A 14,702-nucleotide genomic window follows, 5' to 3' on the forward strand; every position below is an offset into this window, starting at 1 on the left:
AGCTGGAAGCATCCCTGAGGTTCTTTCATAGCGCACTGGGGGTAAAAACTGGCCCATAAATAATTCAGTACGTGCACGCGTGCCAATGTGCGCGCATGCAGCCAAACGCGAACGGAAGTGCCGTAGCCTGAGTGCTCGCCGATCGCGCGCACTGCACGGCATCGGAAAGAAGGGGCGCGCTTCTGTCAGAAACACGGAAAACGGCGATGCGAGCTTTCTAAGGCACCCGCGGATCTGCATGCAGCCTCGCGAGCATGTGTGCGCCAACTCACGTGCGGCCAGGAAGAAGGAATTGGGTCACTCGCCTGAACAAGCCGAGCACCTGGTGACGGCAGAAGTGGACTTGGTGGTGACTGGTCGACGAATTCTTGGGCGGCTGCAGTGGAGTTATGAAAACGCAGTCGCCGTCCGCCCAGATTAGACCCACGGTGCAGTAGAAACCTGGCGGTTTGTGGGCGACGGGGGAAAGAAAAGAAGGGAAAAGAAATCGATGAAACAAGCCGACAAAAGTGCAGCGCGTGTACGCGCTAGCGCCGTTGGAGCCAGCGCATGTATATATGGAAAGGTCGCGACGTAACACTCTCTTCCCTCGCGCGCTCGGAAGCCGCGGGGAGAAGCGAAAGATGCGGTCCCGAGAAAGCGGCCGCCACCGTCGAGATGGCCGAGCGCTGTTTCGCAACGGCGGGCGTGCACAGCTCACGGCACCGCGCGCGGTCCGCCGTGGTCGCTCCGGCGGCGGCCGCGATCTCGCACCGCAAGGTGTGGGCTGCTCCGCCCTCTCCTATGGTCGCGGATCGCGCGCTGCGCGTCACCGACGCCGCGAGCGCAAGCACTCGCCAGCGTTGCGCTCGGAATTAGCGGTTTGAGCAAGCAAATTCGCAAGATACGCTAGACAGACGCGACCGCTTCAATGGAGTCGCCTAGCGGCCCGTCCCATCCGCGCGGAGATGAGCTCCGGGCGCCGTTCTACTACTCGCGCCGTTCCAGCTTCTCTGCATTTTTTTCCTTTCGGTTTCCTCCCCGAGCCGCGCAGATGCCCGAAGGCCGGGCCCAGACCACCGATCCAGCTTTGCGTGCATGCACGGTAAAGGTCGTGCACGCTGGATCGGGGCGGCATGTGAGCGCGGCGGCGGCGCGCTTTTGACAGCCGCGGGCGGATGGGAGGCCAGCCGAACGAAAACCGATTAGAAAGACATACGCAATGCGACCGCGCGCGCGCTCGGGGCCGCGGGCGTGCGGTACGGCGAAGGAAAAGTACTAACAGCTTCTCAGGGCATTGCATCCGGTGCGCCTGATCCTACAGCGCGACAGCTCCATCCTTCCTTGGGCCGGGGTCACATTCCTCGTCCACACATCGCACGATCGAAGCGATTAAAAAACTCCAAAATCCGGAAGGACCGCAGTCCGCAGTCCCACTGGGATGCTTGTCACCGGTTCCCGCGCTGGCCGCCAGATGTCGCGTCAAAAAAGCTGCTTTTTATAAACGACACACGCACTGGCGTCCAAAGTTCTCACATAAAGCTTAAATAAACTGCTATTTTTGCAAAACAAATATTTATGTTGTTTATTTGTTATAATATATATATTTTATTCCGAATTGGTCAGCACAGATGTAAGGTGGCGCCCCTAGTAGGTAACGACGTCAGCTCATCAGCGTCATCAGCGTTATCGCGTCTTCATTTATTTCTCGCATCACGAGCTGCCGCGATACAGACGGCCATCCGATCGGCTCATCTCCAAATTCCATTTCACTGCGACCGCTAGTAGGTGAGTGTGCCCCATCATCGCCACTCCTGAGCGGCACGCTTTACTCGACCGATGCCCGGGCGAGATCCTGCATGCATTGGTCGGATGAGGAGGCGTGGCCACAGGCGTCGTGTTCGGGAACGCGTGCGTGGTTTTGAAAACGGCGTGGTCATCCACGCAGGGACGGGAGCCATAGCGGTGTGTTTTGCGGAGTTCTGTCGTCTCACCTCGTGCATCATAGCTTTAAAGCAGCAATGAACCGGTGCGCCTTTCGAATTTGCACGATTCTTTCTTGATAGCATGTAACAGTAGCTGCGTAGAAGCGGTATTATCTCCGAGTGTTTATCGCAGCCGAGTGAAGTCGTCACTCTCCTGATTTCTGCTGCATTGCGTTGAAACCAGGCTTTTCCCTCGAGTGTCAGATATCATCAGTTGTGCAGGCATTCTCTGTAAGCAATGGGGTGCCGATATGTAACGATGACGTAAATCGATCTCGAACGACTAGTGCGTAAAATGCTTGTTCTGGGATCGCCGATTCTTTTTATTCGTGGGCCAATGCTGTTGTAACCTTTGCTTCGAACTTGCGATTACTCCACCGTGTTAATCCCACAGAGAAAAAACTGCGCTTCGCGAACGTCGACGGTTTTCGTTCAGCTAATCTGGTTTTGGTGGAACCGTCCAACCACTGGCTTGACCGCACTTTACGTCTATTTCGAGACGTCCACTTGGGGCAGAAAGTGTTTTTATTTATGTTTTAATTGTTTGAGCTTTTAAGCTCTTTTAAGTTTTTAAGACTTCGAACTTTAGTTCCATTTTTTTTTCTTCAACAGCTATAGCTGCTGCTCATCTGTTAAGTGCGGTGCGTAGATTGTTCCATGTTGCTGGGCCACATACGCCGCATGTCGAGCTCACGTTGAGAGCCCATCCCGTTTTCTACCGTTTTTAAAAAAGGGCGCGCTCGTACATGTACAGTCGGGGACAAAAGTCTCTCGACCACGTGTTCCTCAAACGAAGCCCAAAGCTCAGCTATTATCCTGCGGCTGGAGACCACACTTGTGGAGGTGAAAGGCAGTCTTTTGTTCTTTCATCTCCACAAAGGTGGTCTCCACAGCCGCTGGCTAATAGCAGAGCTATGAGCTTCGTTTGAGGAACACGCGGTCGAGATTTTTATCCCCGACTGTACCTGTAGTACAGTGCTCTAGACCTGTAGCCTGGCGAGGGAGCGCTCGCCGCATGTGTTGCAATGCGGCTGTTGTTTCAGGTGTGGCCGCAGCTACTGTCGGCTAGCGTTTAGCATATCGCAAAGGTCTAAAAAACAAGCAAAAAAGAACAAAGCGCAGAATGTCAGGAATGGAACGAAACGATACGTGCAACTTCCAATCGTTATGTAGCAATTGGCTGACGCAACTTGCAATCGCTATGTAGCCACCTTGCGTATCGCCGCACGCTGAGGAAGCACTGTGCAACTTTATGCGACATAATCTTAGTTACCAAACTTTAACGGTGGCGGAAACATGATTTGTAATATTTGTTAGTTTTTCTTCTGCAATTTTTTATTCCTTGGGGACTGACGCATTAATTATTAATTACATTTGTAGATGGCATATAATCGCTAGCTCGCTCTAAATCCTCCTGCCCTCCCTCCCCCCCCCCCCCCCCCCCCCCCCCCCCCCAAAAAAAATAAATAATTGGGAGCACCATTTAGTATTAAAGTCTCTCTAACTCACGTACGCAATGTCGTGGGAAAACAGCTGTTCCTAAGGCTCGGGCAGAAAAGCAAAAAAATATAGTGTCTTCTGGCCACCCTCCGAGGCGAGGACGGGACAGCGATAGCTCTACGGCGTACTCACCATCAAAAGACGATGGACGAAGAAGAAAGGGCAAGTCTTTCGCGCCGCTGTAACAGCGTCCACTACGAACCATCTGGCCTTATTTTATGTCCTCCTATATATAGGAGCTCTACGCTGTCACCAACATGGGCAACTCTGTAGCGTATGTAACGACTGCAAGGTGGGCAGATATGTTTACAAATGGACCTCTTGGAGGGGTCAGTTGGGGGTGGCGGGGCACGGTGCTGTAGTGGCACGACGCATTTATTGTGAAATTTTTTTTCGAGAAAATGGGGGCCGATGCAGTTAGTCCCCAGAAAATTAAAATTTCTTTCTCGGTGCAGCGTGCCATTAGCTTCAACGCCAGTCGCTGTATAACCGCTCAAGTGCCATCGTGGGTCAACTTGCTTGCACGGTTGATAGCGTCCACGGCGACACCTGTAGTTGTGCGCCCGCCAACGGTGTTGCCCGAGCGGCCTGATATGTAGCCGTCAAGGCGTCGCTTTGTGTATCGTATGCGCGTGCCGTCGACGAGGAAAACGCGGATCGCGGGCGGCCGCGGTTCCGCCAAAGTGGGCATCGTCAGCCCAAGGACGCGAATCGTGATGACATTCCCTGCCGGGCAGTCGTCGCGAGGGGAGAGGCCGAAAGCGGGCTGTCCTTGGCCCGCTGCGCTGGCTGGCCGCCTCCTCCACGTGCACTCGCCCCTTCCACCCGCTCGTCAAATGCAGCAGCGGAAAAAGACAGGAAAAGCATTGAGCGGCAGTTAACTTCCATTTTCCGACTCCGCGCGTGTGCGAACGGGGGGCACTGAGGACAGGCATGGATTTTTAACGCGATAGCGTTAAAGGCCCCGTTACCCAGGAAATCCGGCGTTGTGAGCGAAAAATCACGAGCGTGACTCTGGCGGGTGGTGCCCAGAGAGCAACCTGGGAGGCAGGCGGGCCGCCTAGGTCACGTGACTTTGCGGCGTCATCACAGCCGGCCCAGCAGACAGTGAGCAAACTGCCGATCGTGGCAGGTGGCAGTTAAATTAATGACAGGTAGCTCGGGAAGAGCAACCTGGGCCGCACAATGCCGAGTGCTGGGAGCACCTGCCATCGCAGGGGAAGTGGCGCATCGCTTATCCGCTGCACTATACTGCGCCAGGAGGGGTACGTGGACTCCCAGCGAGCTAGGAACGCCAAGTCAAGAGTTAACCAATTCCGCATACTACCGGATACCCTTAAGGCGTAGCTTAAGTCTCCCCTGCATTTTTTTTTTTCAGCTGCATTTTGCAAGTGGCAATTTTATGTTTTCCGTTAACCGACTACGCGGCGGAGCGGTCGCAGTGTGTGCCTCGTTTGCACTCGGGTGATCAGCGAAAGATGCGCCTTTGTCCGGCAGCGAACTGAGCGGGGCTGCCGTCCCAAAGGCTGCTAGAAACCCTGCTATCCACAGACTGCGGACCCAGTGCGACCGCCTGGCGAAATCTAGTGCGCGCTGGATGTAGCGCGATGGTCCCTGTTGGTTCTTCGCGGGGTTCGCACTGTTGTGCAGCCCCGCTCATGTCTGGTGGGCGCTCAACAAACGACCACGCGCGCAGAAGCACAGCGCCGTGGCCGCCTGACCATCACGGCTCTGCTGTCTGCGCGGGCTTCGGAATCAGGCAAATGATTTCCCGCGGCGCTCAGTGAAGCTGCGTTCCGCGGAAGTTTCAGATGCTGTCCGCAAGAGTCTCGAGGAAAAGGTGGCTCGTGGCGCACGCGGAAGTATGAAAGCGTTGGCGTGGACTCGTAGACCACGCGAGACAGTGACTGGAGGTGCGCCCTACACAAGCGCGCAACTTATGCCTGCATCGTGGTGTAGGTTTCTAGAAGCCAGACCAGGAGGCGAACGAATGGGCAAAGACAGATACGCCATGCCAACGGCGGCGGCGTCTTCACAGTACCGGATCGTTGGTGATGCCCACTGTAGCGTTTCTCAGACGAAGACTATGCCGACGAAATGTGGGCGGACATTTCATTCAGCCCCGTTATTAGGGGACGGCCGGAAGTGCTACATCATAAAACTCGGCTGGGAGACTGTTATGAGACGTCGGCGACTAATGCAGCCCGGAGAAAAGACGCGCCGAAAACGCATTGTATAACGATTTTGGGCGTGCAGTTATAAGCTATCTCTGCGGGGTTTGCGATCCGTCGTTTACCGCCCACGTCGGCCGCACTAAATATTTGGTTCAGTAATGTTTCAGGCGGAGACTTTGGAGGATAGTTGCGGCGTTTCAGCGGACCGTCGGCTTCTATCGGCACAACGGCTTTCGTTTCGTCAAATCGCCGCGGCTCCACGGCCTCGGATTTCGCGCCGCGAGTCAAGTTTACGGTTTCTGCCGTGTTAGTGAAATTGCAGGTGTGCGCTCACCCCACCGGAGCTTTTGAGACGTCAACCGGTGGTGCGCCGTTGACCGCCGCAGTTCCATGCAGCTGGGTGGAGGCTGCAGCTGAAGGTAGTCCAAACCGGGGAGAGGCCTCATCCGCGTGTACCATGCATTTCCATAATCCCAACGTGGCCTCTCTTCCTTGGGGCTGCTCTACTCTGTACTGCCGCGAAATCTCTTCGTAAAGGGTTTTAATGCGACAGAACTTAGGCTGTTGTTGAAACCGTAACGAAATTCCGTGATTGGTCGAAAGGATCTTGGCGTCATCAGCACCGCCAAATATTTAAGTCTGGGGACTAGAATATTTCAGTACCTTCCATTGGATTCTTGGGTTAGTATTATACTAACATAATACTAACCCGTCTGCTCTTCACCCTTAATTTTCCACCTACGAACCCTGCAAATCCACTTAACCTCCAATAATCCTCCAACAAATCTCCACTAATCCATCTTGCTTCATTTTCTGTAACGGGCCCGCTTCTAAAATTTGGGAGGTCGTTTTGAAAATTGGTGGTTGCGCCAGCTTCTAAATACTTTGGCATTTTTTTCTTTAAGAATGTGGTTAAAAATTTTTGCTGAAGTAATAATAATTGGTTTTTGGGGAAAGGAAATGGCGCAGTATCTGTCTCATATATCGGCGGACACTTGAACCGCGCCATAAGGGAATGGATAAAGGAGGGACTAAAAGTACAAAGGAAAAAGGTGCTGTTGTGGAGAGCTCCGGAATAATTTCGACCATCGGGGGATCTTTAATGTGCACTGACATCGCACAGCACACGGGCGCCTTAGCGTTTTGCCTCCATAAAAACGCAGCGGCCGCGGTCGGGTTCGAACCCAGGATCTCCCGATCAGTGGCCGAGCGCGCTAACCACTGAGCCACCGCGGCCGGTGCCAAAGTAAGTTCAGAACGCGTGTTGTGCTGTGTGGGATGTCGCCTTCCCTGCACACTCTCCACTGGAGTCAGAACAGACAGAACGCAAGTGTGAAACTGCGCATGGCTTGACGGCACAGACACAGACGCCACGCAGAACCAGCGCGTGTATGGGCCTAATCCCGCGTGCCTCAGCGTGCCGCAGATCCACGGCGTAAGGGCCCCGCCTGCTGAGTTGTGAAGAAAAGTAACCGGGTGCATTAAACTCCCCGACTCATAACTTCACCCGACGCAGTGGCGCAGCGGATTTGGCGTTCGGCTGCTGTTCTCAAGGACGCGGGCTCGATCCCTGCCTCGGCGGCCATATTTCGCCGTAGACAGAAAAAAGAAAACGGCCCGTATTCTGTGCGATGTCAGCCCCCGTTAAGAACCCAGGTGGTCTAAATTATTCCGGTGCCCTACGGCATCCCTCATAGCCCGTGTGTCGCTTCGGGACGTTTGAACTCACAATTTACAAACTTCTTTCTAACTTCTTCGCCTCGCCCACACGAGGGCGCCCTAGGCACGATACCCCTGAAGCCCCTCCAGGGGCTTTGGGCCTACATAGAAGCCTCGATGTATTCCGCCTCCGAGGTGGGTGATGACAACTACGCCGTTTTGTTGCACCTGCTTAGTTTGGCGGCAGCGATATATTTTTCCGGAAGGTCGCAGTTTCGGCTGTCAGGACCACGAGATCTTCCACTTTCTTCAGTCCAATTTCGTCTCCACGCCAGGGGTGCAAGCAGTTCTCGAAAACGAAAATGTCCTCTCCCTGCCGAACAACGGCTGTCACCAGCATATATACGGACGCCCTCATAATAACTAGGCACGCTATTGGGCACGGGGATGAAATAACCCCCGGTTTGGCTCAGATCCATATATTCCCTGCTCGTCTTGAGCGGCCCCGCTGAAATTTGACCGTATCGAGACACCTCAGAAACCGTGAGATAGCGTCGCTCCAGAAAAGAAAGAAAAAAAGAAACGGCAGGCAGCGTTACGTAACACGACCGGCCTCCGCAAGCCAGTACCTTCCTGAAGCCGTTTCCATTTTCTATTTATGTATCGAGCACGCCAAAGTCTGCCCCACGGTAGGGCCCGGCCCAGGCGTGTGTCACGCGCTGTCACATGGGAGCTGTGTTATTTTTAATGCGTGAGCATTAGAGGGTACATGTCGCGGAGAAAGAGTGAAACCCTGCCTATAGGCTTGTGAGCACACTGCCCACCGTGGCAGGTGTCAGTTCAGTGAATGATTGGTCGCTAGAGGTTGCTCGCACCTGGGTCGCACAAGCCCCAACCATCGCAGGGCAGTGGCGCATCGCTTAACAGCGGCACCACTGCGCCAAGAATGGTATGATGACTCACAGATATCTATGAATATAGAGAACGACCGTTGTCACGGCGTCAAAAGGGGATGACGCGAACGAAAAAAAAAAGGAAAATCGGTGTTTGGTCAATGAGTGTAGTTCGTAACAGCGACCAAAGCGGGCGCCATGGAGTTATGACTGCACGCTTCGCAATTCCCACTATTTGCTCCAACATGGCCATCTACCCGGATCACATGTACACAGTCTTGGTCAAAAGTCTTAAGGCCAAAGGCTTTTCGCTTCAGCCCCATAATAGAGCCATTGCGGCACTATTAAAAGACCGAAGGACCTTGAAATGCTAGCAGAAGGTTTCTTCTGGATGCAGACAAGCTTCCTGCTTGACTTGTGTTTTGAATGATCCGCTACACGGAGCTTTATAGGGACATTCACTTCGCTGCAGGTCAACACTGTGCTTTCGACAAAAGCTGTACATTTTTGAGAGGGCCACCTGCTTATCATTTGACTGCCATCCGGAGAGTGATGTCGGGACGAAGATCCACTTGATGTATTTCTACTTTTGTTCGTGTAAAGGGGCTGCGAGTCACGCCGTATTTGACCACACCGTACCGTGATCCTGTTCTTTTCTGGAGTAGCAGACTGTTTCCTCGAGTAGCCATGTGTTGGGTTCTCGGGGCGTCCAGAGAGTTTCGGTGACGTCTCTAGCGTGTTAGTGTACATAGTCGTTTGTACCATTGGGGCGAAAGTTATAGACCCCCGTCTCCAGTCAATGAAGCGGACACTGTCTTTCCTGTAAGACATCCAGAGGCGCAGGACTTCGATGAGGTAACGGATCTACGCACTTTTGCAAAAAATTGCCTGTGGTGCGCAAGATGGCTGTCACCAATATGCAATTGGTTTCACTCGCCTGCCTCTGATAACTTATTTTTTAACCCTTGGCTCAAGTTAGGTGGGACACCCGGTATATCGTCTGACCCTAGAACGCAGCAAACTTTGTGCGCTTCTTGTGCAATTAAACTATAGTGCATCGTCGGGGAGGATGACACGTTTTAATCGCTCTTTCTCCGCTTTCTCAATTCTGTCCATTGAACTCTGCTTGCAACGGGGGTGGAGGTGATAGCAGACGTGGCTGCCAGCGTGCCACTCGATGTGTAGCGCTTCGCTGACCGCGACTGGCCACCGCGGCGTGTAGTACGAGGGATGTCCGGTAAGCTGTCTACCCTGCTAGTGTCCGAGTTGCGCAACTTGTCTATGCACGTTGAGACAGCAGCAGTTCAGTATGGTGAAAGCTCTGCAAGCGACAGGATGCCCCTAAAGTGGCACAATGTCGGTCTATAAATAAATTAGGTTAGGGATTCGCTGCTTCGTTCAATGTTTAAATTCCTTGGAAAGCTGTAGAATATTCCTAAAAAAACCCATGAAGGAACGATTGTGCTCGTATGTTGTGATGAAGTACCTTTTTACTACCGGTTTTGGGGCCAACGAGTTTAATTGTGAAGAAATCGACTGAAGATGACCGCCGTTCAAGGTATGACGTATCTTCAAGTGCAGGCCGTGATTGTATGGAGATCGTCGGGTTATAGTTCAGCGGTATAGCTCATAAATTATACATTTTAGCTGGCGCGTTTTCTGGTATCATTCATGATGTTTCAGTGATGCCAAAGGTGAGTTGCCAGTGGGCGACACGAATGTTGGCGCCTGATCAAAAAATTATCTCCAGGAATTTAAGCAGGAGACTTTAGTGCCGGATAGTTAACCAGTGATGTAACATGGGTCTACTGTACGGGATCATGAGGTCCAAACACGCAGTGTTCACCACCTCTTGATTGGGAATGATAAACTGTTAGTTTAACGTCCCGCAGCGACACATGTGCTAGGAGAGACGGCGTAGAGGGGAGGGGGGAGGGGAGACTGCGGACTAATTTAGTCTACGCGGGGCTCTTTAAAGGGACACTGAGGAGAAATTGAAGTTGGCGTGTATCCATAGAATACCAGCTCCTGATCACAAAAACGCCACTCTTCCAGAAAACAAAGCTCTTGTAATGTAGAAAATAGCAAGAACCAAAATACAGGTATCGCCGCCACAGGCCAATCTCGCAAGTACAAGCGTGATGACTTCCTAGGACAAGAGGCGCCACCATGGAGGAATTTTCCTTACTTCATGGAGGTCACGAATCTCTGAGGCTTGCAAAGGAAGGTAGCGCACCGCACCGCTACCCTGCAGAAATCACGGAGTCTCCGTTTACGGCACGTTTCACGTCACTCCGTTCTGTGTCGTCATAAGAGTTCTCCGTGTCGTCACAAGAGTTCTCGAGTTTGAATCGGAGCGGCGGGAAAAACTTTTTCAACTTCGAATCCAAATTTCTTTGAAATAAATGCATCTTTCGCTCCCGGACAAGCGGCAACAAAGCCATGAAATGCCGAACTATCAGATATTGCTAACAAAAAAATTTTGATAGGGTTCTCCTCAGTGTCCCTTTAACGTGCGCTTGTCAACGCACAGCACTGAGGCCTTTTTTCATTTCGCCTCCTTCGCAATAGTGTGGCCGACGCGGCCGGTATCGAACTCGCCACCTTGGGATCGGTAGCCGGACGCCAAAGCCACTGAGTCACCGCGCCGGGCTCACCAACTACAAAGAAATTTCGTGTGCTGTATAGTCAGCATAGAAAGGAACATTTTTTGAGATTCAGAGGACTTTTTTTTTTTTTTTCGAGAACTCGTGCCACACAACACAACAGTCACGGGACACATTTCTGCTTTAGTAATGCAGGCAGTACGCGAGGTAGTCGAAGATAAACACCATGTAAAGTTGTCGGGAGTGTGTTGCTACTTCACGATGGTACGGCAGCTGGCAAGCTTCGTAAATCACAGGCTGCTGTCGGAAAACGGGGCAGCGTGGAGCTTAACCAACCACTCTATATACAGTCCAGACCTGTCTTCCAGTGGCCACTTTCTCTTCCGTAACGTGAAGTAATTTCCGCATGCGGCAACGATATGCCGGTGCTGATGCAGGCAGAAGCAGCAGCATGGTTCCTGCAGCAGCGAAATTATCCTGAAGGCATCCGGTCATCGCACACTTAGTGGAACGTGTGTGTGGAAGTCAAGGTTGTTATATACAAGTTTAGTGTTGTCGTAAAATATATCTTTGACATTCAGGTAGATATCAACCCTCAAATAAGCTCTCTTATATGCAGCGAAAACATAGCCCCGGTGGGATGCAATGAAAGCGCGGTTGGAGGAAGGCGTGGCGGACCCCCCCCTCGTAGAAAGTATTGCCACCGCAATTTTATGCGTCGTCCATTTCATTTCAGAAAGTTCAGTTCATGGCGTTGAGATCAACGTGGCTGATTCCTCGCTTGTTCGACGCATTTCCCTTCACGACTGGAGCACCTCCAGTTTGGCGTTCATTCGATTTAAGCTTTTGACACGGAGTGGAGTGTGAGTGGGGATTTCTTGGCCGAAGGCCTCACCGCTGGCAGTGACCGCACGTGGCAGTGTCGCCTGGCAAAAACGAGCAACGTTTACTGTTGGTTTGAGAATGTACAGCAAAAAAAAAAAAAAAGGGGGTGGTGAGGGGGGATGAAACGCAAGTGACCGATGCATGCGCCGGTAGACGCAACAGCAACAGGAGTCCCGGGAGACAAAACCATGACAGACGGCCGGCTGGTTTCGGCTCGGCTATCAATAGCGTGGTGTTGCGTTGTATACACCTGTGCAGCTTTCTGCCAGCTGTCCCGAACATTATCGCTCTCTGCGAGCGTCAGGCTTAACGGTGCGGCGGTTATGATGGAGGGGAAGCACCGCTGCTGCAGCGACTGCCGGTTTTCGCCGGCTGAGGCACTGTACGGACGCCGACGCTGTTTCGCAGTTAGGGAGACAGGCGTTGGTCTCCCAAGAGATGACGACGTGACAATCCTTTTACGGGCCCCGAACGGCCGCTGCTTCCCCGTGTCGGGCGTTGGAGGTGGACGCAGTGTGTGTCTAAAATTCTGGCACAGCCCTGGATGACGCGCAACACGTAAAAAGCGACGTTGGAATAGGTGAGCGGTCGGTTCTCTTCGATCTCAAGTTGATCGTCTTGTATGCTGAACCTAGGGTTTGAACAGCGCGGTCTTCCGAGCGGCCGCGTCCGTTGCTCCCTCACTGTAAACTGGAAGATGAGGCATCTTGTGGTATCATCTGCGCCTTTTGGTGTGCTTTCCATGGGGCTATGGGAAGGAATATGATAGTGGCAACGTCAAGAGGCAGCCAGTAAGCAACATGTATTGCAGAGCATACTCGTAATAATTACATCCTGGGAGAAATACAGAATTGATATGGGTGGGACATGCGGGGCGGTGACAATCGACGTTCTACGTAGTGGTGATGGTGTGCATTCAGAGATAGCCTAGAAACAAGCGCACTTGGTTTCGTCTCAGTATCAGGTGGTAGCGAGACAGGATTAGGAAATTTGCTGGCTTGCACAGAGCAAGGACGATAAATGGAAGATGTTATGCATGCATTGGACGTAACCTGGCTGATCATTGTCTTCCGAAGGGAGTGCCTTCACTCCTGACGTTCGATCCGAACAGGAGTGCCCATTTTTTAGCTGTACCGCGCAAGGTACGCGCCGGCAGTTCTAGGGGTTTTTATCCCCATCACACCAACTGCCGACCTCTTCACGACAAAAGCCTGCTCTCCCAAATCCAAATCAAATCAAATCTTTATTTTCCACCAGGTGCTACAGATGGAGGGGCTACGGAAACAAAGCTGCCACTTGGCAGCTTGACGAGTGCGCAGACCCATATATAAGGCAGCGTCTAGACAGCACCAGAGCATAAACAAGCGATAAACAAATCAAGACACTTCATCAAAGCAAAATAAAAGAAGTCCTGAGCCAGATCAATCAAACACCGTCAGCACAAAAGAATGAACAAGCGATAAGCATATCAAGACACTTGATAAATGCAGAAGAAAAGAAAAAGTCCTGGGCTAGATAAAACAAACACCAGAATAGATGAAATCACGTTAGTAAATGAGCAAAGAGGTCTCTAAGTGTAACAGTGGAACAACTAAATAAATCAAAATTCAGTGACTGATAATAGTTTAAAAGAGATGGCAGAGAAAAACACAAACGCTACATACCAGAATTCAAGCGTGGCACAGCAACCTTCCAGTTTTCTCCACGTCTAGTATTATAACATTTCTCATTTCTTTCTAAATGTGCCAAGGCATCGAGGCTATGAATATTTTTTTTTTCACTTCATATTTAAACCTAGCGCTCAAACGGTAGCGGTATAGCTCGTGAGCTGTAATAACATGTGCCCTGTGAAAGAATTCTGCAGTGGTTGCATTATAATCAGCATTGTACACGTGGCGTAGATACCGTTTTTGCACATGGAACATTTTTTGTGTGTTAGAGAAAGTAGTTGTGCCCCAGAGAAGTTGGCAATAGTTGACGTGTGGATAGAAAAGAGAATTATTGACCAATATTTTTGTTTTAGTAGGGAGCATGTATCGGAAACGACCGACTACACCGGTTATTCGAGCAAGTTTGGCTAATACAAAATTCACATGCGATTCCCAGGACAGAATGGCAGTGAACGCCTAGACATTTAAACTGGTCGACAATGTCAACAGGATGAGAGTTTAAAAACGATATTGGCATGAGCAGGAACAGGTTTATTTTTCGGCCGTAAGACAACTGATTTTGTTTTATTTTCGTTAATATTCATGTAATTGGATACGGACCATTGCTGCAGTTTGACTAGGGTATCATTACAATCAGGGATAAGTTTATCGATGTTATTACCAGAAAAAAATATGCTGGTATCACCAGCGTATATAATAACTTTGGCGTTCTGATTAATATTAACAATGTCATTTATATACAGGTTAAATAGCAAGGGGCCCAATATGCTGCCTTGTGGAACACCACAAGGCAGTGGCAGCACTCGTGATCGCGAGTTGCTTATTTGGACTACTTGACATAGATGAGGTAAATATGATTGCAATAACTGTAATCCACACCCTCGTATACCGTAAAAGTCCAGCTTCTTCCTCCAATTAACCCTGTATTGTGCCAGCTGCGCGGCCACCTTATTTCCGCAGACTTCCCGATCTCACTGTGAGGCTCGCTGCCACGCCTGCTTTCTCTTGGAATCATGTGCGTTACCCTCAAGGGACCATCCTGCCTTCGCACTACACGCCCTGCCCGATCCCATTTCTTGTTTTCGACTAGGATGGTGGACACTGGCGAGATATAACCGTTGCATGCTTTCCCCTTGAGGCCGGCTTTCTGAAGCCCGTCCCGACCCTGTGCACCCACTCAGTTTGGTCAGGGAAGGAATGACGTTTGATCTAGTAGCCACGTAGCTCCCATCACCCTGTCAAAGCTTAGCGGTGAACAGAGCACGGAAATATGTGGCTGTTCTCATATATTGGACGCTGCTACATTGTGTAAAGTGTTCGTTATTGCGTTCATTTGAGAAGGTATTAGAAT

At 51.3% G+C, this 14,702-nt stretch overlaps 2 protein-coding genes across 5 annotated transcripts in view; one reads left to right on the plus strand and one right to left on the minus strand.

Moving 5' to 3' along the window:
• Positions 1-1,441, minus strand: part of LOC144096613 (WD repeat and coiled-coil-containing protein-like) — a 45,054-nt gene extending 43,613 nt beyond the window's left edge. For all 4 annotated transcript variants that reach the window (XM_077629429.1, XM_077629427.1, XM_077629426.1 and 1 more), the window contains exons 1-2: positions 1,263-1,441; positions 306-441 (exon numbers count right to left, since the gene is read on the minus strand). In XM_077629429.1, the coding sequence (XP_077485555.1) occupies positions 306-441; positions 1,263-1,317 (191 nt within the window). In that variant the 5' untranslated portion in view covers positions 1,318-1,441. The remainder of the gene's footprint in view (positions 1-305; positions 442-1,262) is intronic.
• A 183-nt stretch (positions 1,442-1,624) lies between these two features.
• Positions 1,625-14,702, plus strand: part of LOC144096614 (glutathione S-transferase 3, mitochondrial-like) — a 36,787-nt gene continuing 23,709 nt past the window's right edge. Inside the window, exon 1 of the mRNA XM_077629431.1 lies at positions 1,625-1,767. The gene's annotated coding sequence lies outside the window, so the exon portion shown is untranslated. The remainder of the gene's footprint in view (positions 1,768-14,702) is intronic.

This window comes from Amblyomma americanum, chromosome 7, assembly GCF_052857255.1.
Source record: "Amblyomma americanum isolate KBUSLIRL-KWMA chromosome 7, ASM5285725v1, whole genome shotgun sequence".
Lineage (NCBI taxonomy): Eukaryota > Metazoa > Arthropoda > Arachnida > Ixodida > Ixodidae > Amblyomma > Amblyomma americanum.